Source organism: Falco peregrinus, chromosome 3 (genome assembly GCF_023634155.1).
Source record: "Falco peregrinus isolate bFalPer1 chromosome 3, bFalPer1.pri, whole genome shotgun sequence".
In the NCBI taxonomy this organism is placed as follows: domain Eukaryota; kingdom Metazoa; phylum Chordata; class Aves; order Falconiformes; family Falconidae; genus Falco; species Falco peregrinus.
The window spans coordinates 104,802,574-104,830,374 of record NC_073723.1 but is presented as its reverse complement, the minus strand read 5'-3'; the positions used below and the strand labels follow the sequence as shown (position 1 = coordinate 104,830,374).

General features: G+C 51.8%; 2 protein-coding genes across 3 annotated transcripts; both read left to right on the top strand.

Moving 5' to 3' along the window:
* The first annotated feature begins 390 nt into the window (after window positions 1-390).
* Window positions 391-18,734, top strand: LOC101914802 (Fc gamma binding protein). Of its 2 annotated transcripts, XM_055799148.1 has the most exons (13): window positions 392-555; window positions 1,314-1,361; window positions 6,661-7,884; window positions 7,980-8,314; window positions 8,558-9,128; window positions 10,096-10,697; window positions 11,509-12,052; window positions 12,606-13,192; window positions 13,977-14,544; window positions 15,112-15,311; window positions 15,791-15,932; window positions 16,500-16,833; window positions 18,582-18,734. In XM_055799148.1, exons 2-12 carry the CDS (start codon window positions 1,316-1,318, stop codon window positions 16,745-16,747), a joined length of 5,067 nt encoding a protein of 1,688 aa, XP_055655123.1. In that variant the 5' UTR covers window positions 392-555; window positions 1,314-1,315; the 3' UTR covers window positions 16,748-16,833; window positions 18,582-18,734. The 2 variants fall into 2 exon arrangements, with proteins under 2 accessions (XP_055655124.1, XP_055655123.1); XM_055799149.1 differs by lacking the exon at window positions 18,582-18,734 and having other exon boundaries at window positions 391-555; window positions 15,791-16,584.
* LOC129784127 (IgGFc-binding protein-like) lies at window positions 18,423-27,757 on the top strand. Its single transcript, XM_055799926.1, has 12 exons — window positions 18,423-18,506; window positions 18,582-18,691; window positions 18,732-19,156; window positions 19,600-20,198; window positions 20,764-21,328; window positions 21,885-22,098; window positions 22,306-22,492; window positions 23,552-23,786; window positions 23,882-24,065; window positions 25,257-25,411; window positions 26,165-26,604; window positions 27,629-27,757. The coding sequence occupies exons 1-12, from the start codon at window positions 18,423-18,425 to the stop codon at window positions 27,755-27,757; spliced, it is 3,327 nt and encodes a 1,108-aa protein (XP_055655901.1).
* Window positions 27,758-27,801: the final 44 nt, after the last annotated feature.

Here is a 27,801-nt window from a genome sequence, read left to right as displayed (position 1 = left end):
TCCCTGTGGGTCCTGCACCCATCACAATATCCCCTGTGGGTTCTGCACCCATTGCAATGTCCCCTGCATGTCCTGCACCCATTGCAATGTCTCCTGCAGCTCCTGCACCCATCACAACATCCCCTGCGGGTCCCTCACCAGTCACCATGTCCTCAGTGGCCCCATCGCAGGTGACGGCTCCCAGCTGTGCGGTGACATGTCCCGGCTGCCCCAAGGTGCCCCAGCAGCTCCAGTTCCCGGGAAGCCAGGGGCAGGTTCATGACCTGACCTCCCCAGGCCGTGCCAGTACCTGCAGCACCGTGTCCCATTCCTCCCCTTTCACAAGATCCCGCTGACCCCGCACCCCCCCGCCCTTTTTGGAGCCGATTCCTGCTGGGATGGACTGGGGGGAGCAAGAGCACCAGGAGCGGAGGCAGGGACGTGGTGATAAGCCCGATCCAGTTATAAAAAGGGAGGTTTTGGGATCGACCCACCACGATTTTTCCACCCACCCCTGGATGTCCATGGGCGTCAGAGGGAACGAGGAGGGAAACTGAGGCAGAGAGGAGCCTGCTGGTACGTGGGGGTGGGGGATGGGGTGGGGTGGGGGTTGGATCTGGTTTTACTCATTTTCCTGCATTTTTCCTCATCCTCACGAGCCCAGGTGTATCCCACCTGAGCAGAACAAGGTGTGGGTGACACCTTCACACACACCCCCCCCAAGCAGGAGGCCCAGGTGGGGTAAATTGACCCTAAAACTATATAAAAACGGGTTTTTTTCTCCCTCTTAAACTCTTGGAGATGGTTTTGGTGACACCCAGTGCGGTAAATCCCAGTTGGGTGTGTTGGTTAACCCCGAGAAATGTTGAGTGGTAGGACCACCGATAGCGCACGGTGGGCAACCAGAAGCTCTGAGAACCTTCCAGAAGGTGGGAGTGAGGCTTGTTCCTTGTCCTTGCCCCCTTTTTGACCCAAATTTTGGTGATTTGGGGTGGGGGGAGAAGGTTCCTGGGAGGGCTTGATGGCACGAGGGGGAGGGGTGAGTCTCAGGTGGCATCAAGGAAGGGTTGGGGGATGGTTGGGTTGGACACAACTGGGAAAACTGGGGAGGGTGTCGTTGGGTAGAGGGGGTTGAGCAGAATTAAGCCTCCAACCCAAAGAGATTTCCATGGGGGTGGGGGAGGGGAAAAAGTGTTTGGGGGACAATGTCAGGCCAAGAGGGGGGGGAAGGGACACCTGGGTCCCCTCTGGGCTCCTGCTTGTCCCTGGACAGCTTTTTCCCGCCCTCCAAAAAAATAAAATATTCATATTTTTGATCTTTTTTTTCCCCCCAGTGATGGGCAGGATGGTGCTGCTCCCCACCTGGCTGGCTCTTTTCTGTGGTAAGCAGCGACCCCACCCCCTTCCCCTCAAAAATATTGAATTTCCCAGGCTTTGAGAGGGATTTTCACTTCAGGTTTTGGCACTGAAAATTCCTCATTCCCCATCTCTTCATGTGGCAGAAATTCCCCTTATCGCCTCAGTTCTCCCCAGCGAAAAAAAAATATTTCGTTTTTAACTCTTCACCAAAAATCTCCATCCCCTAAATTATTTTTGCACCGAAAAAGCCCCTTATTGGTTTAAGAAAGAAAAAAAAAAAAAAGCCTTGATTTCCTTGTTTTTTAAAAGAAAAAACAAGTTTCCTGCTTTGTAATGTCCCCTGTGTTTATTTCAGGTAAAAAAAAAAAAAAAATATTACCTATTTGGTGTTTTTTTCCCAGAAAAAGAAGATCTTATATACTAGGGCTTTCTTTTGGGAAGGGGAGAGGAAGCTCTTATTGCATTATCATTATTATCATTATTAACATTATTATCATTACTATCATCATCATCATCATTACTTTTTTACTATTATTGTCTTAAATTTTTGATTTAAAAAATTAAAATTTAATTTTTATAGTATTTTTAATCTTATTAATATTTTTTAATTTTATTTTTTGTTTAGGAAAAAGCCCTTTTATTTCTTTTTATTTTAAGAAAAAAGTAATTATTATTTACCTATTTCTCTTTTTCCCCTTAGGAAAAAAGCCCTTTCTGGTTTGGCTACCCACTCCACCCCACCCCCCAAATAAAAAGGCTTTATTCCATGTATTTTCCCAGAAAAAAAGCCTTTATCACAATTTCTTTACCAGAAAAAAAGCCTTATGACAGTATTTTTAAGTCAATAAATTCCTGGGTTTTTTTCACAAAAATCCACCATCACCTGTTTGATTTTCAGCCAAAACCAGTTATCAGCTTTTTTTCTTTCAGAAAATAAACATTTTATTCTTTTTTTTAAAAAAAGCCCTTATTACCTGTTTTGACTGTAGCCAGACATTGTTATTCCCTATTTTTCACCAAAACACCCTTATTTTTTGTTTTCTTTGGGAAGAAATGTGCAAATTAACTTTCTTACCAAAAAAATCCCCTTACTACCTGTTGGGTTTTTTTTTTGGGGGGGGGGGGAAATATAGTATCAGCTGCTTTTTAATTTATTTTTTTTTTATCAAAGAGCCTTTATCACCTTTTTGGGTTTGTTTCTAGCAAAAGCCCTGGTTTTTTCTACCCAAAACTCCATGTTACCTGTTCAACTTTGAGCACAAAATTCTTACTCCCAGGTTTGTTGTTTGTTTTTTTTTAAGAAAAAAACCCACAAAGCAATTTTCCCTGTAGGTTTTTTTTAACTTTTTTTTTTTTTAACAATACTTTTCACCTGTTCATTAGTCTCAGTTTTGGGAGCGGTTTTAATAATAAAATATATAAATTTATAAAAAAACCCAAACGTATTGCTTGTGGTTTTTTGGGGTTTTTTTCCTTAAGATGATAAACAGATATTTTTAACCCGGTTTGGGGGTTTATTTTTTTTTTTAGGAAAAAGCCCTTCATTTCTCATGTTTTAATAGCATTAAAAAATTTGAGCGTTTCTTTTTTTTTTCCCCAGAAAACAAACAAACAAACCACCACTTTATTATGAGTTTATCAGAGGGGAAAAAGAAAACTCTCCATGTCCTGTTCTTTTTTTCATTTTAAAAAAAAATCCTATCACTTCTCTTACCAAAACCATCTTACCTGGGGTTTCTCCTTTTTTTCTTTCAGAAAAAAACCCTATTATCTGTATTTTTAATGAAAAAAATATTTTAATTTGGGGTTTTTTTAGGAAACGGTCACAGACCTAGGTGTGTTTTTTCTTTAAAAATATTTTTTTAAGTGTTGCTTCATTTTTTAGTGGATTTCTTTGCTTTTTTAAAGAAAAAAAACCTTTCTGCCTCCGAGTTTTTCATCAAAAAGCCCTTAAAACCTGTTTTGTTTTAATCAAAAACCCTTTACGGCTCATTTTCTTTTAAGAAAAAGCCCATATTTCCCTTTTTATTTTCTTTTCCCCCAGCAAAAGACATTTACTTTTATAACCCTCAGCAAAAAAACCCTTCATTTTATAAGACTTTTTACCACGAGTTTCTGCAGCAAAAATAATATTTCTTTCTGAAATATTTCTGAGAAGTGGAGCTTTTTCAGGACTTTCTGCTGCAATTTCTGCATCTAAAAAAAACCACCCAAACAATTTTCATTTTTTCCCTTTGGAGCTTTCTGCTGGTTTTCTCTGCAAAATGCCCTTAGTCCTGACTTTTTTTTTTTTTAGATTTTTTTTTTTGGCCTTTCTATTACAATTTCTGTAATAAAACCCCTTTGTGCGTTTTAACAACAGCAAAAAAACCCAAAATAACCAAAACCAACCCAGAACGCAGCCACACACACAAAAAACCCAAACCAAAACAAACCGCCAAACCCACACTCGCTTTCCATGGCCATTTCTGCTGCTAAAAGCTTTTATTCCCCATTTTTATTTTTCAAGACATCTCAACTGTCCATATCTGCCAGGGCAAAAGCCACCCTCATTCCTTAATTCCTTGTTCTCAGAAACTCTCATCGCCAATTTCTGCCGCAAAATCCATTTCCACCCTTCTGAAACCTCCACAGAAAAAAAAAATCCTTATTTTTATTTCTTTCAGAAGATCCTACAGCAATGTTTTTTTCAGCCAAAACCCTCTCGTTCCTTGGGATTTTTTTTGCACAACCTCCTGTTGCCAGTTTCTGTGGCAAAAAAAGCGGCAGCCTTATCTCTTGATTTGGGTTATTTGGTTTTATTTTATTTTTTGTGCAACAGATTTCTCCTATCATCTCTGCATCCCAGCCCCCTCAAAAAACAACCAACCCCCCCCAAACAAACCTAAAACCCCAAACCAAATCAAAAGCTAATAAAACAAACCCCCAACCCCCAAAACAAAAAAACAAGCCCAAAAAAAACCCAACCCCACACACCCCCAAAAGAAAGCAAAAAACCCCAAAAAACAAACCAAAACAAAACCACACAAAAAAAACCAAAACAAAAAAAAAGCCAACCCTCCAAACCAACAACAAAAAATCAAGCCCCAAAAAACAAACCCCAAACAAAACAACCCCCTCAAAAAAAACCCCAAAACACCCCAAAACAAAAAAAAGCTAAAAAAACAAACCCAAAAAACCAAACCAAACCAAAATCCAAAAAAACAACCCCCCCAAAAAACCAAACCCCAAACCCAAAACAAAATCCTAAAAAAGCCCCAAAAACCAAAAAAATCCCCCAAACCCCAAACCAAACAAAAAACATGAAAAAACAAACCCCCATAACAAAAAACCCCCAAAAAACCAAACCCCCAAACCCAAACCAACCTAAACAAAAAAAATCCCCAAAATACCCCAAACCCCCCAAAATCCAAAAAACCCCCCAAAAAAAACCAAACCCCAAACTAAATCAAACCCCCAAGAAAAACACCCAACCCCCCCAAAAAACAAAAAAGACAATCCCAAAAAACCAAACCAAAGCAAAACGCAAAAAAAGAACCCAACCCCCCCAAAAAACCCCGAAAAACCAAACCCCCAAAACCGAAACCAAACCAAAAACCCCCAAAACCAAACCCCAAAACCGCAAAATGAACCCCAAAAAACCAAACCCAAAACCCAAACAAAATCAAAACCCCAACCCCCCCAAAACAAACAAAAAGCCTAAAAAAAACCAAACCCAAAACCCAAACCAAAGCCCCCCAAAATAAAAAATACCTAAAAAAACAAACCCCCAAAGCCAAACCAAACCAAAACCAGAAAAAACAAACCCAAAACCCCAAACCTCCAAAAAACCAAAATAAACCCCGAAAAACGAAACCCAAACCCTCAAAGAAAATAAAAACCCAAAACCCCAAAACCCCAACCCCCCCAAAAAAAACTAAAAAAAAAAACAACACCAAAACCCCCAAAAAGAACCCCAAAAAACCAAACCAAACTCCCCCCAAAAAAACCAAAAAACGAAATGCAAAAAACCCCAAAAAAGAACCATGTAAAACCAAAGCCCAAAACCAAAAGAAAATCAAAACCCAAAACCCCAAAACCTCAAAAAAACAAAAAAAAACCCCCAAAAAACAACCCCCAAAAACCAAACCAAACCAAAGCCGCAAAACCCAAACCCTCAACCCCCCCAAAAATACCTAAAAAACCCAAACCCCAAAAACCAAACAAAACCAAAACTCCAAAAAACAAACCCAAAAAAACAAAGCCCCAAAGAATCAAAATGAACCCCAAAACACCAAACCCCAAAACCCAAACAAAAACAAAATCCAAAACCCCCCAACCCCCCAAAAAACTAAAAAAAGCAAACCCCAAACCAAACCAAACCAAAACCCAAAAAAACAAACCCCAAAAAAGCCATGCAAAAAACCAAAAATGAACCCCAAGTAACCAAACCTCAAAACCCAAACAAAATCAAACCCCAAAAACCCCAAACCCCCAAAACCCCCCAAACCCAAAAACCCCCTAAAAAACCCCAAACCCAAAAAACCAAACCAAACCAAAACCCCCCAAAACAAACCCCAAAAAACCAACCAAATCAAAACCCAAACCCCAAAAAACCAAAATGAACCTCAAAACACCAAACCCCAAAACCCAAACAAAAAAAACCCCAAAAACAAACCCCCAAAACCCCCAAAAATCAAAAACCCCTAAAAAACCCAAACCCAAACAAAACAAAACCCAAAAAACCCAAAATGAACCCCAAAACACCAAACCCCAAAACCCAAACAAAAACAAAACCCAAGAAACCAAACCCCCAAACCCCCCAAAACCTCCCCCCCAAAAAACTCAAGAAAAAACCCCAAAACTTGCCCAAAAAACCCCAAAACTTGCCCCAAAAACCCAAAATTTGCCCCCCAAACCCCAAAACTTGCCCAAAAAACCCAAAACTTGCTCCAAAAAACCCAAAACTTGCTCCAAAAAACCCAAAACTTTCCCAAAAAACCCCAAAACTTCCCCAAAAAAACCCAAAACTTGCCCAAAAAACCTCAGAACTTGCCCCCAAACCCCAAAACATGCTCAAAAACCCCAAAACTTGCCCCCAAAACCCCAAAACTTGCTGCCAAACCCCAAAACTTGCCCCAAAACCCCAAAACTTGCTCAAAAAACCCCAAAACTTGCCCCAAACCCCCAAAACTTAACCCCAAAACTTGCCCAAAAAAACCCAAAACTTGCTCAAAAAACCCCCAAAATTGCCCCCAAACCTCAAAACATGCCCCCAAAAACCAAAACTTGCCTGAAAACCCCAAAACTTGCCCCAAAACCTATTTTCCCTGCTTCTCCCAGGCCTGTCCACTGCCACTTTCCGCGGCAGGGAGTTCCTGGCCGTCATCCCACAGAATGACGACGAAGGCTCCAGCGCCTCCATCCAGCTCCTCCTCACCGCTTACGCCGACTCCACCACGGTGACGGTGACGACGCCGCGTGGCACCTTCGCCGGCACCGTCACCCTCAGCCGAGACAAGACCTTCTCCCTCCGCGTCCCAAGCACCATGGAACTTGTCGGCAGCCGCCTCTCCGATAAAGCCATCCTCATCCAGTCCACCAAGGACATCTCCGTCGTCACCCTCAACGCCAAGGCCCAGACTGCCGGCGCCACCGCCATCTTGCCGGTGGATAAACTGGGCAACAGGTATTACGTGGTGACACCGGTGGGAACCCGCAGCAGTGGCTTGAAGGAATTTGCTGTGGTGGCCGGGAAGACTCCAACCTCCATTTCCATGAAGGTCACAGGCACCTTCTACTACAGAGGGAGGAATTACTCCCCCGGCACCGTCCTCCGCATACCCTTGAGCCCCTACCAAAGCCTCCAACTGCAAAGCACCCAAGATTTATCCGGCTCTGAAATCACGTCTGACCAGGCCATTGCGGCCTTCAGTGGACACTGCTGCGTCCAGACATCCAGGAACTGCGATTATGTGGTTGAGCAACTTCTGCCCGTCCAGGCCTGGGGGACGGCCTACGTTGTCCCCCCCAACCCCTTGCAGAAGAAAATAGACTTCGCCTATGTCGTGGCGGCCCAGAGAACCTCCATCACCTACAACAGGGGGAACGTGGCTTCCACTGAAAACATGGAGGCGGGGGGCATCCGCGTCTTCGAGGTCAACGAAAACTCACCGCTCTATGTCAGTGCCTCGGCCCCTATCCAGGTGCTTTTCTTCTTCACTGGCAACAAGAAAGGCTCCTACGTGCAAGACTCCTTCCTGGTCACCATCCCACCCATCTCCGCTCACTGCACGTCCTACCGCCTCAGCAGCCTGGATGAGTACAGTAACCACGCGGTCCTCGTTGCCCCTAACGCAGATGCCAGGACCATTACCCTCAACCAGAAGGTGAACAGGGCCATGTCCTGGACGGCCATTCCCGGCACAGACTTCTCCTGGGCCACCATCGCCATGGGCACCAGGATGAAAATCCAGAGTGCTGAGCACCAGCAGACACCCTTTGGGCTCCTGGTCTTCGGCTTCCGGCCCTACACCGGTTACGGTTTCACCGGTCTTTGCGCCACACGTAAGTCGGGCCAACGCATGGTTCCATCTTGCCAATGGCCAGGTCTTCTCGGTGGTCACCATTTCCCCCCGCCCCCCCCCCTTTTTTTTCTGCAGCTTCTGCTATGTCTTCCTGTCAAGACTGGGGCTGCAGGGACGAGTGCACGTTGGTGGATGGGCAACACACTTGCCACCAAGAAACCTTCTCGACCTGCTGGGTCACCGGCGATCCCCACTACCAAACCTTTGATGGGAAAAGCTTTGATATCACGGGCACGTGCACCTACACCTTGACCAAGACCTGCGATTCGGATCCCACCCTGCCTGTCTTCAACATCGAGGCGAAAAATGAACACAGAGGTGTCCCGAAAGTCTCCTGTATCAGCTCCATGACCATCCGTGTCTATGATGTGACCATCACCGCGGTCAGGTCCGAGAACGGGATTGTGAGGGTATGTATGGAAATCTTCGAATCCAAGGCAATATTATGGTGTTTCGCTGAAATAACGCGTTTCAGGATGATCTGAAGGGTCTTGTCCAACCAAAATGGTTCTGTGATTTGCCGTGGGTGGGTGGGTGATGCTACTGCATGGTCGCCTCTTGCAGGAAGACACCTCAAAGCTCAAAAACCTCCATTTCTTGCCCCGTGTTTGATGTTATCTGTGGTTGGTTGGGGGTTTTTTTGCCTCCTCCAGGTGAACAACCATCAGTCCCACCTTCCTATCTCCCTGGCCGAAGGGAGACTCCACCTGCAGCAGAAGGGCAAGTCCCTGCTGATCCAAACTGACTTCGGCCTGAAGATCCTCTACAACTGGGATGACCGCATGGTGATGAAGCTGCCCAGCAGGCTCGCTGGCAAAGTGTGCGGCATGTGCGGCAACAGCAACGGTGACCCCAGCGATGACTCCCTCATGCCCGACGGCAACTTGGCGCGGGATGCCACGGAGCTGGCCCGCAGCTGGAGGGTGGCCAAGGAGAGCCACCACTGCTGGGACAGCTGCAGCGGGCAGTGCAGGCATTGCCCATGGGACAAGAAGGTGAAGTACCAGGGTGAGACATTATGCGGGTTGCTCACCCAGAGCGTGGGGCCCTTCAGGAACTGCCACACCACCGTCAGCCCCACCATCTACCTGAAAAACTGCATCTCGGACCTCTGCATGACTGATGGGCTCCATGTCATGTTGTGCCGAGCCCTCGAAGCCTACGCGGCCGACTGCCAGGAGGAGGGGATCACCATCCCTGATTGGAGGATGCTGGCGCGTTGTCGTGAGTAGCTCCTGGTCGGCAGGAAATCCTCCCCCCGGGTGGGCAGGGTGCTACAACCATAATTAAGGTGGGTGTCATCAAGGAGGGATGGGAATGAGCAGAAGACACAGGCATAAAAGGGAGATGGAGTCAATAGGGATGTTTGTGTCTCCGCAAAGCTCTTGATCTCCCAAGCAAGGTGGGACCACCAGGGTCTTTTGAATTAGGCTGCACAAAGCTGGACCTGAAAAGGGCTGTGGGTCCCAAGCTTGCAGACTCATGGGCTGGAAAAGGTTTTTGCAACAAGTCCAAGCAGGAAGCCCAGAAAGTCCAGGCAGACTCCAGAAAACCTATGTAGAAAGTCCAGAAGGTCCATATAGAAAGTCTGTGTAGAAACTCCAGAAGGTCCAAATCCCAAAGGTCCCAGTAGGAAGTCCATGAAGTCAGTGCAGACTCCCAAAAGTCTTTGCTGTAAGTCCAGAAAGTCCATGCAGAAGGTCCAGAAAGTTCTTTGAGACTTGGAAAATTCTCTGCTGAATGTCCAGCAAGTCCATTCAGAAGGCCCAGAAGCATGCCCATGCAGAAGGCCCAGGGAGTCTCTAGTGACTCCCAAAAATCTGCATAGATAGCCCAGGGAGTCCATGCAGACTTCAGGAACTGTGTCCAGGAGGTCCATGTGGAGGGTCCTGAAAGTCCATGCAGGCTCCACAAAGTACACATAAAATTCCAGGAGCTCCAAGCTCTTGGTGATCTGCCACAACTTCTTATGGCCAAGAAGTATTACCCCCACCCTGACCACGATGTCTCATCCCACCATGACCATGCGGTACCATCCCACCATGACCATGCAGTCCCATCCCACCATGACCACTCGGTCCCATCCCACCATGACCACGCGGTCCCACCCCACCATGACCACGCTGTCCCATCCCACCATGACCACGCTGTCCCATCCCACCATGACCATGGTGTCCTGTCCCTTTGACAGCTCTCTCCTGCCCAAAGAACAGCAATTACACCACGTGTGGCCCTGCCTGCCCCACCACCTGCAACGCCGCCGCAGTGCCCACCGAGTGCAACACCTCGGCTTGTGTGGAGACCTGTGAGTGCCACGAGGGCTTCGTGTTGGATGGCAACGAGTGCATCCCCCAGAGTGAGTGCGGCTGTGTCTTTGAGGGCCTCCTCTACGGCCTCCACGAGGAGTTTTGGGCAGACAACACCTGCACCAAACGTTGCGTCTGTGACGAGCAACACCAGAAGGCCGTATGCCACCGGGCCAGCTGCCACGCTGAGGAAGAGTGCCGGGTGGAGGATGGCATCCGGGGTTGCTACCCCAAGAGATATGGGACCTGTGCCGCGGTTGGCGCCACCCACTACAAAAGCTTTGACGGTGCCAAGTTCATCTTCCAGGGCACATGCATGTACCAGCTGACAGGGTTGTGCAAGAAGACCCAAAGTCTGGTGGACTTCCAGGTGCTGGTGCAGAATGGCCGCCATGATGCCCAACTTCTGGGCTCCATCACTCTCGTCTTGGTCAAAGTCTATGGCAAAAACATTGAGATCAGCCAGAAACACCCCGGCAAAATCACGGTGCGTTTAGCAAATATTTATCTAAATTTCCATGTTCTTCCCTTTGCTCCTCACCTCAAACCTCCTCATCCAATTTCTCCTCTTCCACCCCATTTTGTAATCTAATTTCCATGTTCTTCGCTTTCTGCTCCTCATCCCAAACCTCCTCATCCCATTTCTCCTCTTCCTCCCTTTTTTTATCTAATTTCCGTGTTCTTCCCTTTCTGCTCCTCATCCCAAACCTCCTCATCCCATTTCTCCTCTTCCACCCTGTTTTTTATCTAATTTCCATCTTCTTCACTTTCTGCTCCTCACCCCACACCTCGTCATGCCATTTCTCCTCTTCCACCCTCACTCCTCTGTTTTTTAGCTAAATTTCCATGTTCTTCACTTTCTGCTCCTCACCCCATTTCTTCTCTTCCACAATCACCCCTCTGTTTTTTTCTCTATGTTGAGTAACGCTGAGTATTTTCCTCCAACCACACCACTGAGATGATCCAGAGCTCCCAGATCTGTTTGCCCCACTGAGATGAGATTTAATTGACTAAACGTAAGGATCTCTACCTGAAGCTGGAGATCGCTGCATGATCGAACCTCCGGAGCCTTGGGCACCGTTCACCTCGAGGCTGGTGGCCAAAGTGTGTATTTGGGGCAGATGATTAAATCTGAAAAGGTTTCGTCTCCATAATTTATGTGCTTTGGTTGGAACAATTTTGGCAGTTGTGGCAGGAGACCAAGTTGCAGGTGGTGTGGAAACGTAATTTACCTTTACTATTAAGATATCAAATTTTAATTTTAATATTTTTTATTATTTTTTTTCTTTTGTCCCCAGATCAATGACCAGTTGGTCAACCTACCGTATCGCCACAAAGACTGGAAGATCTCCATCTACAGAGGTGGGCAGGAAGTGGTAGTAGAGACGGACTTTGGCCTCACCGTCACCTACGACTGGCAAAGCCAAGTCACCGTGTCAGTGCCGGGCATTTACGGAAACGCCCTGTGTGGCCTCTGCGGGAACTACAATGGGGAGGTGGGTGATGATATGATGACGAAGAACAACCAAGTGATATCAAACCCGGACGCCTTCGGGCACAGCTGGAAGGTGACCGACAAACAGGGTTGCGTCGAGCTGTCGAAGGTGACGTGTCCTACCACCACGGCAGGGACGAGTTGTGAGATCATCATGGAAGCGGATGGACCCTTCAGAGCTTGTCACACTCAGGTGGACGCCATCACATACTTCCAAGCCTGCACTCATGATTCCTGCCTCTTCCCGGACCAGGAAGATGTGATATGCCAGATTATCGCCCGCTACACCGCTGCCTGCCAGGCTGCTGGCGTCACTGTCGAGAAATGGAGGACAGATGGTTTCTGCAGTAAGTTGGGCTAATTGGAGGAGGGGGGGGTGGCCTCCTGAGGGGTCACAAGCATCCAAGGGAACCCTAATCCTCAGCTAAACCCACGTAGGGACAAACCGGCAGTGGGAATCATCTCACTTCATGGTGCCTTATCCCACCCGAAGCCTTGGTCAGTCCCATCCTCTCTGTTCATGGCCAAGGCCCACAAACCCTTCCAAGGAACGAGATGTCTCATCTGGCTACGATGGGTTGAATAATTTAGCCCCATTAAGCATCGATTTCTTCTCATCGGCTCAAAACAAGAGGGCCAATCACCTGGATCACTCACAGGGCAAAACACACGAGATGCACCAAAAAAGTTCTAAGTGGAGAGGAACCCTGCCTGAACCTTGATGAGGGACCGAACACGGGAGAGATTCTGTTGCTTGAGGGAATGTCCTCATGGTGGGATGGTCACCTGCATATGGTGAACCTCATCGCCGGGCACAATTGCGCCCCTTAATGGCAGGAAAATTGCAGGATGCAGCTCGTAATGTCCTTGCTCCTAATGACTCCCCTTGTCTCGCGGCAGGTATTTCATGTCCTGCCCACAGCCACTACGAGATCTGCGCCCAGGACTGCAGCGCGACTTGCAGCAGCGTCTACGCCCCCATGAAGTGCTCACAGCAGTGCAGGGAGGGCTGCGTGTGTGAGAAGGAGTTCGTGTTCAGTGGCGATGAGTGCATCCCCATCTCCCAGTGTGGCTGCCTGCATCGGGGCTTCTACTACAAGGTGGAGGAGACCTTCTTCCCCACCAAGCAGGAGAAATGCCACTGCCGGGTTGGTGGCACCGTGGAATGCGAGGAAGTTTCTTGCCCTGGCGGTGCTGAAGGCAAAGTTGTTGATGGTGTCTTACAATGCCCATCGGCTGAGCTCGGGGTCTGCGTGGCCACCGGTGACCACAACTATCTCTCCTTCGATGGGGTGGCTTTCAACATCTCAGGCACCTGCTCCTACATCCTCACAGAGACCTGCGGTGCAGACGATATTGAACCGTTTGTTGTGAAAATCAAGAAGGATGCCCGGCAGAAGAGGAAGGTCTCTGGCATCCAAGCGTTGTCCCTTGAAGTCTATGGGCTCACACTGACCTTGACGAAAGGCAAGACGGGAGCTGTCATGGTAAGGCTTCATGGTCCACCTCTTTCTGGGTGCAAGCATGCCAGTGGCAAAGTCTATGGGCTCATGTTGAGGCGAGAAGGATGTGGTCTCAGCAGGTCCACGCGTGGTGGCCCACCTCTTCTAGGGTGCAACCATGCTGATGTCAAAGTCTACAGGCTCATGTTGACTTTGCCATGAGGTGAGAGGGACGCGGTCTCAGCAGGTCCATGCGCGGTGGCCCACCTTTTCTAGGGTGCAATCATGCTGATGTCAAGAGTCTATGGGCTCCTGTTGACCTTGACACAAGGCGAGGTGGGAACCACCACAGCCAATCTGTGCTTTGGGGTCCATCTCTTGGAGTGCAAACGTTTTGGTGATGCCTACAGGCTCGCATTGACCTTGGTGTGAGGCAACAAGGGACCTGTTGTGGTGGGTCATGAGCCACAGCTGGACCCCTTTGTGGTGGCAAGTGTGCCAGTGTCAAGGTCTACAGGCTCATGTTGACTTGGGTGTGAAGCAAGAGCTGCATGGTCACAGTCATGTTTTGTGGTCCACCTCTTTGCGATTGCAAGCACAGCATCCCAAAAAATTATTTTCCTGGGTGGAGGGGAGACCTCACGCCTGTCTCCAAGACAAAGCCATGCTCATCCCTACTTTGCCTTCCAGTTTCAAAGTGGGAGCCATAAATTCATTAACAGGTCTCTTGGAAGGTGTTTCCCCCCTGTGTTTTTTGCTCCTACCTCCTTAGCCTTCTCCTCCTAGCATCCCTGAGGCTCATTGGAGGATTTCTTTCTCCCTGTCCCAGGTGAACTCCATATCCTACCACCTCCCGGCCATTCTGAACGAGGGGCAGGTCCAGGTGCACCAACATGGGACGGGCGTCCTGCTTCAGACTGACTTCGGCCTCGTCCTACGCTATGACTTCCACCACCACGTGACGGTCACAGTCCCTCAGGGCTACCAGGGCCACCTTTGCGGGCTCTGTGGCAACTACAACGGGCAACTCAATGATGATTTCCTCCTCCCCAGTGGCCAAAATGCCCCTGACATGAAAGCCTTTGGCTCTGCCTGGAAAATGCCTGATGTGCCTTGCAGCGATGACTGCCCCAGGGATGACTGCCCTGCCTGCACGGTGCAGAAGCGGGTGGTCCTCCAGAAACCAAACTACTGCGGCATCCTCACGGTCCCAAAGGGCCCCTTCGACTCCTGCCACAATATCATTGACCCAACCCTCTATTTCCAAGCCTGCCTCCACGACCTCTGCCTCACTGAAGGGGACACCCATGTCCTCTCCCAGAGCATCCAGAGCTATGCCACCGCTTGTCAAGACGCTGGCGTCATCATCGACGCTTGGAGAAGACCGCCCTTCCGTCGTAAGTGGGGGTTGCGGGTGGGGAACCTCCTCTTTGGCTGGGAAGTTGCACCTTGTTAGGATTAATTAGGAAAAATAGGCCAGGCTTTAGAATTTATTTGGAAGGGGCGTTGGGGCCAGGTGTCTGCGGCAACCACCTTCGGCGCAAAGGGTGATAAAAACGCTGCTGTGGGGTGGGGAGGGCGATGGTGGCGTGCAAATAATCGCAACCAGGAAAAACCAACGCAAGGAGGCGTTTTTTTGGTGGTGTTGGGGGATAAAGGAGGAAAGCCAAAGCAAGTGCCAAGTGGGGTGTGTTGTCATCAGTGTTTTGGACAAGCGGAAGACAATGTCGGTGCCAACCACAGGAGCCTTTTTGATGGCATTTGCGGCGAGTGGGAAAAGCCAACAGAAGCACCAACCAGGCACATGTTTATTGGTGTGGGGTGTGGGCGGGAAGAGCTGGCACAAAGGAAAATTCATCTCGTTGACGCCTGATTTGGCTGGTCCCACTCCTTCTCCAACCTTGGGCTGGCACTGCTTTTCCACCCAACGTTCAGCCTTGGGTTTCTTGTCCTTTTCATTCCAGCCCTCAGCTGTCCGGCCAACAGCAGCTACTCTCTCTGCTCCAACCTCTGCATCAACAGCTGTGCAGGGCTGGTAGATGCCTCCAAATGCCCCAAAACCTGCGTCGAAGGCTGCCGCTGCGATGAAGGGCTCGTCTTTGATGGGCAAAGCTGCGTTTCTGAGGACAAATGTGGAGGTTTTGTGGATGGGAGATACTACAAGGTAACGATCTCCTGAGTTTAGTTTAGGTTTATTGGGTTTTTAATATTTTCCTCCTGCCTGCCCTTCAGCACATCACTCTAAAGGGGACGCATCGGCAGCCCAAAGCTCCTTGCAGAAACGAAACAAAAATTCCCCTCTGCCGAGAGATTCTGGGGTTACCTACGAAGAAATTTGGGGCATTTCCATCTCTCTTATCACTTGGTGTAACAGTGCTAGTGCTGATGAGGATGCTCAGATAGTAGCCATGCTTTCCACAGCTGAAGGTGCTAAATAACAACATAATTTTCCTTCAGAGGAGGTGGAAGAGGGCAAAGGGATGGTTGGGGGTTTTTTTCCTGCATTTTTTTTTCATGCAACAAAAGCAACAAATTCCTCAATATGCCATTTGTTTTTTCTCCCCTTCCACAATTTTTTATGGATTTACGTGCCACACAGTTTGCTCTTCCCACTGTAATGCTTCGCAACCTCTTGCCCCGCAGCCCTATGAAACGGTCTTGAAGGACAACTGCCAGCAGCGCTGCGTGTTTGTCCCCAGCAAAGGCTTGTCCTGCAGCAGCCATAGCTGCACCAACGACGAATCTTGTGAAATCCGGGATGGGATCTTGGGTTGCTTCAATCAAAGTAAGGAAAGATGGGGTTGCTTGAGTGGAAAAAAAAGAAATCAAAAGGGATCTTGAAGCCAGAGCAGATCCTGGGGCTGGGCTGGGTGTTTAATTTTGGGGTGCAAACCCTCCAGCAAGGGGAGACAGAGGTGAGAGATCCCTCCTCCAACCCTGAGAAGGGGCCAGGGATGTGGTGGGAAAAATTTGGAGGAGCAAAATGCTTCAGAAAAGCCATCCCTTGGCTTTGCATTCACTCACGTGTCCTGGTTGAACCGTGGTGGTATCTGGTTCTTGAAGGATGCGTGGGAGCTAGGGTAAGGATGAACCCAACCTCAAGATGTTTTTCCAAGGAACGGAGAGGTAAAAGACAGCTGAAAAGGGGAAAATTGGGTTCAGTGATGGATTATTGTTGCTCTGATTTATGTCTTGGAGCCACCAATCTCCTGCCAAAGCCCAAGGGGGAGCAGAGGGACACGTGGTGGAACCTCAGCCCTGGTGAAGATGCTTGGCTTGCAGGGATGGCATGGGATGTGCCCCTCACCAGGACACCTCCCATGGTTTCTCCCATGGTTTCTCCTCTTTCCAGACCCCTGCAAAGCCCTTCAGTGCCGGCCCAAGGAGAGGTGTAAGGTGAAGGACGGCCAAGTCAAGTGTGTCCCATCCCAGGTCAACACTTGCTGGGCTTGGGGGCGACCCCCCACTACCGCACCTTCGATGGGCTCGATTTTGACTTCCAAGGCACCTGCACCTACACCATGGCTGAATCCTGCGGGAACGACACCACGCTGGTGCCCTTCAAGGTGGAGGGCAAGAATAACATCCGTGGTGGGGTGAAATCCGTCTCCTATGTCAGCTTGGCCAACATCAAGGTCTACGGCCAAGAGATCTCCATCCGCCAGAAGGAAGTTGGCAAAGTCAGGGTGAGTTGGCCCAAAATGGAGGGAAAATTGGTCTTTTCCCACCTCTTTTCTCACCCATCTCTTCCCTACCTCCTTTTTTATCCCTCTCCTCTGCCACGTCCAACACTTCTTCCTGCTCCGTCAGGGCCACCAGTAGTTTTGGCTGAATCGGTCAAACTGGAACATGGATTTTGGAAGTGCTGGGTTACTCTGGGAATATGCTGCCTTGCATGGGGCTACCTGAGGTGGTTTTCTGCCTCTTGGGGAAGCCCAAACTGCCAAAGGTGGCTGCAGTAGGTCTCCAAGAAACCTCAAAGTGGGTGGGACCACCCCCCTGGGAGGTTTGTGGTGGCAGCCAGTGCAGGCGAGGTGGGTAAGGCAAAAGCAAAGCCCGATGCAGGCAGTGATGTTGACGCAGGCAGTGATGTTGACGCAGGCAGTGTTGTCGACGCAGGCAGTGATGTCGACGCAGGCAGTGATGTCGATACAGGCAGTGATATCATGAAACTGGGGAGGTTTTGACACACAGAAGCTCCTGACAAGGGTTGTCCCCAAGTGTGGATCTTGCCCGGAGAGCACAGAGCTCATGGTTGCACGCTGCGATGGTGGCAGCTCCCTGCAGTGGGTGATTGCACATTGTAGCAGTGCCGCAGCAGCAACTGCCTGCTGCAGCGGGTGACTGCGTGCTGTGGTAGTGCTGCAAGACTTACTGCACACCCTAGTGAATGGTTGCATGCTGCAGAAGTTGCTTGCACGCTGCAGCAGATGGTTGCATGCTGCAGCAGGCAGTTATGCTCCTTGACACCGCTTGCACACCGTGGCAGGCTGGGACACTATCCGCATTGCACCTGGCAGATATTGCACCCTGCAGCGTGCACGTAAGCAGGGATTCCATGTCCCCAGCCTTGCTGCAGCAGGTTGCAGGCTGCAGTGGAAATTGCACACTGCAACGTTGCTGGGGGGGGGGGGAGTTACGTGCCACTGTATCACTGCAATGGGGCATTGTGTGCCGTAGTGGGCAGCTGCGGAAAGACGTTGCACGCCGCTGTGAAGTGGTTGCATGCTGCTGCGTCCCCACGGCAAGGCAGCTGTGTGCTGCAGCACCCCAATAGCGACTGACTGCTGCAGCGAGCGACTGCACACCGCAGCAAAGGGGTGGCACACAGCAGGGAGCAGCAGCTGCAGAGGCAATTGCACGCCACAGCGAGGGGGTTGTGCGCGGCAGCGAGCAGTGGCAGCAGAAGGGGTTGCACACTGCAGCAATGGGATGGCACACAGCAGCAAGCAGTGGCTGCAGAATTGATTGCATGCCACAGTGAGGGGGTTGTGCACGGCAGGGAGCAATGGCAGCAGAAGCAGTTGCACGATGCAGCAAGGGCATTGCACACAGCAGGGAGCAATGGCAGCAGAAGCAGTTGCATGCTGCAGCGAGGGGGTTGCACATAGCAGGGAGCAGTGGCTGCAGAAGCAATTGCAGACTGCAGCAACGGGATGGCACACAGCAGTGAGCCGTGGCTGCAGCCACAGTGAGGGGGTTGTGCACGGCAGTGAGCAATGGCTGCAGAAGTGATTGCACGCTGCAGCAAGGGGGTTGTGCACAGCAGTGAGCAATGGCAGCAGAAGCGATTGCACGCTGCAGTGACAGGATGGCAGGCAGCAGCGAGCAATGGCAGCAGAAGCGGTTGCACGCCGCAGTGAGGGTGTTGCAGACCCCGAGACCACACGGGTGCACGTGCTCAGCGCTCACATTCGCTGCTCCCCACTGGCAGGTGAATGGAGTGGTGACGCTGCTCCCAGTGGTCCTGGAGAACGAGAAGGTGCAGGTCTTCCAGAGTGGGCTCAGTGCGGTGCTGGATACGGATTTTGGGCTCCGGGTGACGTACGACTGGAACTGGCACCTAATCATCGACCCTCCCCAGCAGCTACTACAAACACACCTGCGGCCTCTGCGGCAACTACAACCTCAAGCCTGAGGATGACGTCCCCCAGGGTGGCAGTGACCTCACCGCCGTGCTGGCCTGGGCTAAAGGCTGGAAAGTTCCAGACGATGACGATCCGTTTTGCTGGGATTATTGTGAAGGCACCTGCCCGGTGTGCGAGGAGGAGAAGAGGGAGCTGTATGGCGGCAACCAGTACTGCGGCCTCATCAAAAAAACCTTCCAGGGGCCCTTCCAGGCTTGCCACGACGTCGTCAAGCCCAAAGATTTCTACCGCAACTGCCTCTATGACGTGTGCATGAGTCACGGGGCAAAGCAAATCCTCTGCCAGGTGCTGGAGGCGTACGCATCCACCTGCAAGAAGCACGGGGTCGTCGTGCGTGACTGGAGGACACCCTCAGGCTGCCGTAAGCGATGGGTTTCCTTCTCGCTCTGCATGGTGGGGCATTTTCTTTGGCAGAGAAAGGGAACATCTAGAACAGGATCAGGCATGGGAAGCGCTTGGGGTTATTTGCACAGAGGAGCGTCCAGCTCCAGGGTGTTGCACGTCGATTTACTCGGTGCGTTAACACGGTGCAACATCCAACCCGGGGGGGGGTGGGGGGTGTTGCATGCAAAGCACTTGGTGCGTTCACACGGTGCAATATCCATCTCCCAGACACTGCACACCATGCGTTCAATGCGCTTCTCTCCCCATGCAAGACCCAGTCCCCGCGGTGTTGCATGCCAAGCGCCCAGCACTTTCGCACAGTGCAAATTCCATCCCTGGTGCGTGAGCTCTTCGTAGCACCCACGTGCTGCTGCTGCTGCTGCATTTCCCCCTCTAATTTGCCCCATTGCCTCCCCGCAGCATTACCCTGCCCCCAAAACAGCCACTACGAAGCCTGTGGCAACGCCTGCCCAGCCACGTGCGCCAACCGAGACGCGCCTACCAATTGCATCCAACCCTGTGTAGAGACATGCGCCTGCAACGAGGGCTACGTCCTCAGTGGTGGCCAGTGTGTGGCCATGGCCAGCTGCGGCTGCACCCGTGACGGCCGCTACTACCGCCCTGGTGAAGAGTTTTGGGGTGATGAGTCCTGCCATTCTTGGTGCAAGTGTGACCCAGATTTGGGCATGGTGGTGTGCAAGGAAACCAGGTGCAAGGCAGACGAGACGTGCACCATGGTGAATGGTGTGCGGCGGTGTGTGGCCAAGACCCGCTCGATCTGTGTGGCCACCGGTGACCCCCATTACACCACCTTCGATGGTCGGCGCTATGATTTCATGGGCACCTGCATCTACCAGTTGGCTGCCCTCTGCTCTGATGACCCCACCCTTGTCCCCTTCACTGTCACTGTACAAAACAACAACCGGGGCAGCCACGTGGTCTCCTTCACCAAGGAGGTCACCTTAAACGTCTACAACATGACCCTCAGCCTCAGCCAGATGCACCCCCAGAAGCTCCAGGTAGGGGAAGGTGAGGGGCTGGTGAGTTGCAAGGTCATTGCAAGGCACCTGGGTGGGCTGCATGGTCCTCGTATGGTGTTTGGGTGGGTGACAAGGTCATGCATGGCAGCAGGTTGGGTTGCAAGGGGATCGCGTGGCATCCTGGTGAGTGGCAAGGTCGTTGCAAGGCATCTGGACGAGTTGCAAAGTTGTTGCATGGTGTCTGGATGGGCTGCACAGTTGTGGCGTGACATTTGGGTGGGCTGCAAACACCTTGCATGGAGCCAGGGTGGGTTGCGAGCTCGTCATGTGATGTTCAGGTGGGCTGCAAGCTGATGGCCTGATGCCTGGTTGGTTTGCGAGGTCATTGCTTGTCATTTGGGTGGATTTCAAGGTTGTTTGGCATACAGCTGAGTTGCAAGCTGGGTGCATGACCTCTTGGTGGGCTTCAAAGTCCTTGTGCGGTGTCTTGGTGTGCTTCAAAGTCCTTGTGCGGTGTCTTGGTGTGCTTCAAAGTCCTTGTGTGGTGTGTTTGTGGGCTTCAAAGTCCTTGCATGACATCACACAACCTGTGATTCCCTTCCAGGTCAACGGGATCCTGGTGGACCTGCCCTTCAGCCATGGCAATAAGCTCCATGCCTACCTCAGAGGCGTCCACGGCTTCATCAAGACCGACTTTGATGTCATCGTCACCTTCGACTGGTACAGCTACACCAGGGTCATCCTCCCCAGCACCTACTCTCAGGCTGTCTGTGGCCTCTGCGGCAACGCCAATGGTGACCCCCAGGATGACTTCGTGTTGCCCAGCGGGCAGCTGGCTGCTGACGAAATCCAATTTGCCGACTCCTGGAAAGTGGCCGACGTCCCCGGTTGCCAGGCCGGTTGCACCGAGAATTGCGAAGTTTGCACCGAAGCGCAGAAACGCACCTACCAGGGTGACAAACACTGCGGGATCCTGATAAAGAAGTGGGGACCCTTAGCTGCCTGCCATGACACCATCAACCCAGCCCCCTACTTCAATGATTGTCTCTTTGACGCTTGCATCTACAAGGGGCATCAGGACATTGTCTGCCAGGCCATCAGTGCCTACGTCACCACCTGCCAGAGCCAGGGCATCCGCATCAAGCAGTGGCGCACTGCCATCTTCTGCAGTACGCAGGGTTCAGGGCAGGGGGGGCAGCTGAGGGTCGCAGGTGCCGGTGCGGGCAGTGTATTGCACACATGGAGGTGTTTGCAGTATTGCACGCACAGAGGTGTTTGCTGTATTGCATGTGTGTAGGCAGTTGGTGTATTGCACACACAGAGGCAGTCAGTGCATTGCATGTACTGAGGCACTCGGTGTATTGCATGCACAGAGGCGGTCAGGGTATTGCACGCATGGAGGCAGTGAGTGTATTGCATGCACAGCAGCAGTGTATTGCATGCACAGAGGCAGTCAGGGTATTGCACACACGGAGGCATTTGCTGTATCGCATGTGCATAGGCAGTTGGTGTATGGCATGTACTGAGGTGGTCGGTGTATTGTACGCGCAGAGGCGTTTGCTGTATTGCATGTGCAGAGGTATTTGCTGTATTGCACACGCAGAGGCAACCAGAGTGTATTGCACGTGTGGAGGCGTTTGCTGTATTGCATGCATGGAGGCAGTCAGGGTATTGCCCGCATGACACTTCTGCAGCCCTCAGGACCCTGATTTCTCTTCTCCCTAGGTCCCATCTGCCCCCCGAACCAGCACTACGAGCTCTGCGGCCCCCCCCTGCCCTGCCACCTGCCGCGGGCAGCGAGAGGCGGAGGAATGCGACGACCCCCCACCATTGCATCCGAAGGCTGCTTCTGCGACGAGGGCTCCTTCCTCAGTGGTGACACCTGCGTCACCTTGCCCCACTGCGGCTGCTTGCACCAGGGGCGCTACTTACAAGGCGGGTGAGGAGTTTTACTCCTGCCCCAACTGCAGTGAGCGTTGCACTTGCAAAGCCAATGGGGCAGTGGAATGCCGGCCGCAGGGCTGCGCAGCCGGCGAGGTGTGTGCAGTGCAGGATGGGGTGCAGGGCTGCTACTTCCCACGAGTGCGGCCTCTGCCAAGTGCTGGGGGCCGTTTCCTACCCGCACCTTCGACGGGCGTTCACTGAGTTTCGCCGGCACCTGCACCTACACACTGGCGGCCGTTGAGGCTGCCGGCCCCAGCGACACACTGATGCCCTTCAAGGTGGAGGTAGAGAAGGAGAGCGGCCAGGGGGCACCCGTCATCCGCCAGCTGCTGGTCACCGTGCTTGGTGTCACCGTGGGCATGGCCAGGGGCACCTCGTGGGAGGTGACGGTGAGTGGGGCTGCTTCGGGGGGCAAAAAACTATTGGGGAGGGGGGCAAAAAACACATGGGGGTGCAAAGCAGGGCATGCAAACGCATCTTTAGCTTGCAGATGGTCTCCTGGGGTGCACAGCGAGCGGTGTGAGCCCTGCTTTGGGGTGCAAAAACCTCTTTGGGGTGCAAGCCCTGCCTTGGGGTGTAAACCTTTACTTTGGGGTGCAAAATCTTTACTTTGGGGTGCAAAAATCTTTAATGTGGGATACAAAAATCTTTACTTTGGGGTGCAAAAATCTTTACTTTTGGGTGCAAGCCTTTCTTTGGGGTGCAAAACCCACTTTGGGGTGCAAAGCAGGGCATGCAAACACCTCTTTAGTTTGCAGATGCTCTCCTGGGGTGCACAGCAAGGGGTGCAAGCCCTGCTTTGGGGTGTAAAAACCTCTTTAGGGTGCAAACCTTTCCTTTGGGGTGCAAAAATCCTTTGCTGTGCAAAAATCTTTGCTTTGGGGTGCGAAAACCTTTCCCTTGGGGTGCAAGCCCTGCTTTGGGGTGCAAACCTTTACTTTAGGGTGCAAAAACCTTAACTTCAGGGTGCAAAACCACTTCCAGGTGCAAAGCAGGGCATGCAAACATCTCTTTAGCTTGCAGATGCTCTCCTGGGGTGCACAGTGAGGGGTGCAAGCCCTGCTTTGGGGTGCAAACCTTTCTTTGGGGTACAAAACCTTAACTTTGGGGTGCAAAGCAGGGCATGCAAACACCTCTTTAGTTTGCAGATGCTCTCCTGGGGTGCACAGCAAGGGGTGCAAGCCTTGCTTTGGGGTGCAAAAACCTCTTTAGGGTGCAAACTTTTCCTTTGGAGTGCAAAAATCCTTTGCTGTGCAAAAATCTTTGCTTTGGGGTGCAAAAACCTTTCCCTTGGGGTGCAAGCCCTGCTTTGGGGTGCAAAAACCACTTTTGGTTGCAAAGTGGGGTGTGCAGACCCTGCTTTGGGGCACACACACACCCCCGCTTCCCCCTGAATGTATTTATTTATTGAATAATTAATCAATTCATCCCCCCTCCCCCCCCTGCAGGTGGACGGCGAGCAGCACCTTCTGCCGCTGACGCTGGCCGAGGGCGCCATGACGGTGTCCCAGGAGGGTGCCCACCGGGTGCTGCGGGTGCGCGACGGCCTCAAGCTCCTCTACAACGGTGATGCCTATGCACTGCTCACCCTCCCCGATGCCTACCGCCAGCGCACCACTGGCCTCTGCGGCGACTTCAACAGCGATGCCAGCGATGACCTCAGCGCCCCCCAAGAGCTGGGGGGTGCCTGGGGCACCCTCACAGACACCTGCACCCCACGGCTCCCCCTCCCCCCACCTGCCCTTCTGACCTCCCGGGACCCTGCGCCTTGCTGACAGAGCCAACGGGACCCTTTGCTGGGTGCCACGCGGTGGTGACACCACAGGAGTACCTGGAGGGCTGCAAGCAGGAGCAGTGCACACAAGGCACCAAGGCGCTGTGCCACAGCCTGCAGGCCCTACGCCGCTGCTTGCCAGGCCGCCGGCGGGCAGCTGCAAGAGTGGCGGGAGGCTGCCAACTGCCGTGAGTTGCGGGGGGAGCAGGGGGGGGCATGTGCCGCGTTGGCAGTTCAGCAAGGGAAAACTGGCTGCATGCGGTGGGTTGGCAGTTCTGCAAAAAGAAAGAGATTGCATGCACCACATTTGCATTCCCACAAGGAAAAAGTGGTTGCATGCAGCCACTGCAGCGGTTGCATGCAGTGGGTTTGCAGTTCTGCAAGGAAAAGCAATTGCATGCAGCAGGTTTGAATTTCCACAAGGAAAAAGCAGTTGCATGCAGTGGGCTTGCAGTTCTGCATGGGAGCAGCGGTTGCATGTGGTGGGTTTGCAGTTCTGCAAAAAGAAAGCAGTTGTATGCAAAAGGTTTGCACTCCCACAAGGAGAAAGTGGTTGCATGCAGCAGGTTTGCATTCCCACAAGGAAAAAGTAGCTGCATGCAGTGGGTTTGCAGTTCTGCAAGGGAAAAGCATCTGCATGTGGTGGGTTTGCAGTTTTGCAAGAGAAAAAGCAGTTGCATGCAGCAGGTTTGCATTCCCACAAGGCAAAAGCAGTTACATGCAGCAGGTTTGCATTTCTACAAGAAAAAGCAGCAGCTGCATGCAGTGAGTTTGCATTTCTTCAAGGAAAAGTGATTGCATGCAGCAGGTTTGCAGTTCTGCAAGGGGGAAAAAAGCGGTTGCCATGCACCTGGTTTGCATTTCCGCAAAGGAAAAGTGGTTGCATGTAGCAGGTTTGCATTTCTGCCAGGAAAAGCAGTTGCATGCAGCCGCTTTGCATTTTTGCAAGGGAAAAGCGGTTGCATGCAGCAGGTTTGCAGTCCTGCAAAGGAGCCGCAGCTGCCTGCAGCTGCTTTTTACTTTTGCAGACTTGGAAGGTGGAAAAGCAGCTGTGTGCAGCTGTGCCTTGATTTTCAGTTCTCGGCCTGGTTCTGCAAATTTTACCCGAGGGGGGGGCATCCCCTGCATGCAAAACGTTGCATTTTTTTTGTAAGAAGCAAGTGTTTCACCTGTTCAATGGGCGCATTTTTTGCAAGGGGAGGCACTTTGCATGCAGCACCTGCCCCAGGGTGCTATTCCCTCTTGCCACGAGTCCTGCTGAGGGCTTTTTTCCTGGGAAAAGGAGAAACTAAAGGAATAAACCTGCTGCTTTTACCCCCCCCCCCCCCCCAGCCCTCTCCTGCCCGCCCAACAGCCACTATGAGCTCTGCACCCCGCAGCTGTGACCATGCCTGCGCCAGCGTCTTGGGCGGCGCCCCATGCACCACCAAGTGCTTCGAGGGCTGCCAGTGTGACAGCGGCTTCCTCTTCAACGGCAACGAGTGTGTCGTGCCCGAGGGCCTGTGGCTGCATGCACCATGGCCGCTACTTCAAGGTGGGTGCTGCGGGGGAGGGTTGCACCCGTGAGGTGTGAGCATGGCACCCTTGCGCGCCCCACAGGTGCTTGCACCCTTGCAAGGGGAGTGTTGCACTCTTGCACACTCTGTGGGTGTTTGCACCCTTGCAAAAAGGGAGTGTTACACCCTTGCACACTCTGTGGGTGCTTGCACCCTTGAGAAAGGGGAGTGTTGCCACCCTTGCATGCCCCACAGGTGTTTGCACCCTTGCAAAAAGGGAGTGTTGCACCCTAGCACACCCCAGGGTGCTTGCACCCTTGCAAGGGGAGTGTTGCACCCTTGCATGCCCCATGGGTGTTTGCACCCTTGCAGGGCGAGTGTTGCACCCTTGCAGACCCCAGGGTGCTTGCACCCTTGCGTGCCCCATGGGTGCTTTCACCCTTGTGAGAGGAGCATTGCATTTTTGCACACGCAGCATTTCTGCACGCATGCAATGCTTGCAAGGCACACACGTGTTGCACACAGAGCTTCTGCACGTGTGCAATGCTTGCAAGGAGCACACGTGTTGCATTTCTGCACGTGTGCAATGCTTGCAAGGAGCACATGGGTTGCACGCAGCATTTCTACACATTTGCAAGGAGCACACAAGTTGCACGCAGCCTTTCTGCTTGCAATGCTTGCAGTGCTTGCAAGGAGCACACAGGTTGCACACAGCATTTCTGCTTGCAATGCTTGCGATGCTTGCAATGCTTGCAAGGAGCACACAGGTTGCATGTGGTGGTTCTTCCCAGATTTTGCCATCTTTGCACGGGGACACCGGTCGCAGACGCTGTCCCCTGCCTGTCTCGCCTCACAGATCACCCAGACCGTCCTCTCCCCCGACTGCAGCAAGCGCTGCAGGTGCCAGGCGGCAGGTGGCATGCAGTGCCAGGAGGCCGGTTGCCCCTTCGGCAAAGTCTGTGGCATGAGGAACGGTGTCCGCACCTGCGTGGAGCAACTGGGACGTTGCCTTTTGGCCCCCGCCACCCACTTCGTCTCCTTCGATGGAGCCACCGGCACCACCGTGGCCACCGGCATCTATGTGGCGTCCACCTTGTGTGACCCTCACGACGCCGCTTGGTTCCGGCTCTTGGCAGATGTTGGGGAGAAGGGGGAGCGGCCAGCTGTGGCGGCCCTGCATCTCTTCAGCTCCAAGGCCTTCGTCACCATCAAGAGGGACCAGAAGGTCTGGGTAGGTCACCTCCATCCTGCTGCCACCCAGAATGTCCCTCCTGCCCTTTGCGCTCACCAACATCCACGTGGTTTCCACCAAAATCCATGGTTGCCACCAAAATCCATGTGGTTCCCACCAAAATCCATGTGGTTTCCACCAAAATCCACAAGGTTTCCACCAAAATCCAGGTGGTTTCCACCAAAATCCATGGTTGCCACCAAAATCCACGCATTTTCCACCAACATCCATGCGGTTTCCACAAAAATCTACATGGTTTCCACCAATATCCACATGGTTTCCACCAAAATCCATGGTTTCCACCAATATGTTGCAAGGTCCATGGGTGGGGCTGTCCTCCTTGCCATCATCACCAGCTGGCCAAAACCCTTGGCCCATCCCTTCATTTGGACTCAATTTGCCCCTTTCCCACCAATTTCCCACAAGGGAAGGACCTGCCTGCATTGTCCCTCCTCCCACCGTCCCCTCCACATCTCCCCACAACCACCCGACCCTTTGTTTTCCTTCAAATGGCCTTTTTTTCCCAAAAAATTCCACCTAAGCGAAGGCTACGGAGATGCCACCTTCATCCCAATGTCAGCACAAGATCTCCCATTGACCCATCCCTTCGTTTTAACCCAGATCCCTGTTTTTCCCCGCAATTCCTTCCATGGGGAGCATCCACCTCTGCTTTTCTTCATCCCACCCCCAAACCATCTCCACTCATCGAGCCTTTCCTTCATTTGGACCAAACCAGCCCTTTTTCCAGCTGTGGGCCACCCATGGGTGCTGTCCTCCATCCCACCCTCACCAAGAGATGTTGGCGCATCTCCTCAGCCATTTAAATTGACCCAAATTTCCTCTTTTCCTGGGTAATTTCACCTCAAGGAAGCACCCATGGGTGCCTACCTTCACACAAGACCCCCTCTCCCACCTCCACGTGGGGATCCCAAGTGGCCAGATCCCCATCCTGATCCCCAGCAGGATGGAATCCCACCGGATCAACCCTGGCTGCCCGTCTCCATCCCACCTTCTGCCCTTTCAGGGCACTTCGCCCCATCCTTACGATGGTGGGACTTCACCCCATGTTGGGTTCCACCACCCTGGAGAAGGACAGTGGTGGAGAAATGACCCAGGTCCTGGCAGTTTCATCCTGATTTATATTTTATTTTGATATTATTTATTTATTGAAATATTTGTTGCCTTGTATAGAGGCAG

What these genes read in the sequence shown, in the direction of transcription:
- LOC101914802 (XM_055799148.1), top strand. Translation starts at nt 1,316, where the DNA reads ATGGGCAGGATGGTGCTGCTCCCCACCTGGCTGGCTCTTTTCTGTG. An exon ending in CCGAGAACGGGATTGTGAGG is followed by an intron (nt 8,315 to 8,557) that starts GTATGTATGGAA and finishes TGCCTCCTCCAG; the next exon opens with GTGAACAACCATCAGTCCCA. An exon ending in GCAAGACGGGAGCTGTCATG is followed by an intron (nt 13,193 to 13,976) that starts GTAAGGCTTCAT and finishes TCCCTGTCCCAG; the next exon opens with GTGAACTCCATATCCTACCA.
- LOC129784127 (XM_055799926.1), top strand. Translation starts at nt 18,423, where the DNA reads ATGGCAGCAGAAGCGATTGCACGCTGCAGTGACAGGATGGCAGGCAGC. An exon ending in GATTTTGGGCTCCGGGTGAC is followed by an intron (nt 18,692 to 18,731) that starts GTACGACTGGAA and finishes GACCCTCCCCAG; the next exon opens with CAGCTACTACAAACACACCT. An exon ending in AGAGGGACCAGAAGGTCTGG is followed by an intron (nt 26,605 to 27,628) that starts GTAGGTCACCTC and finishes CTGCCCTTTCAG; the next exon opens with GGCACTTCGCCCCATCCTTA.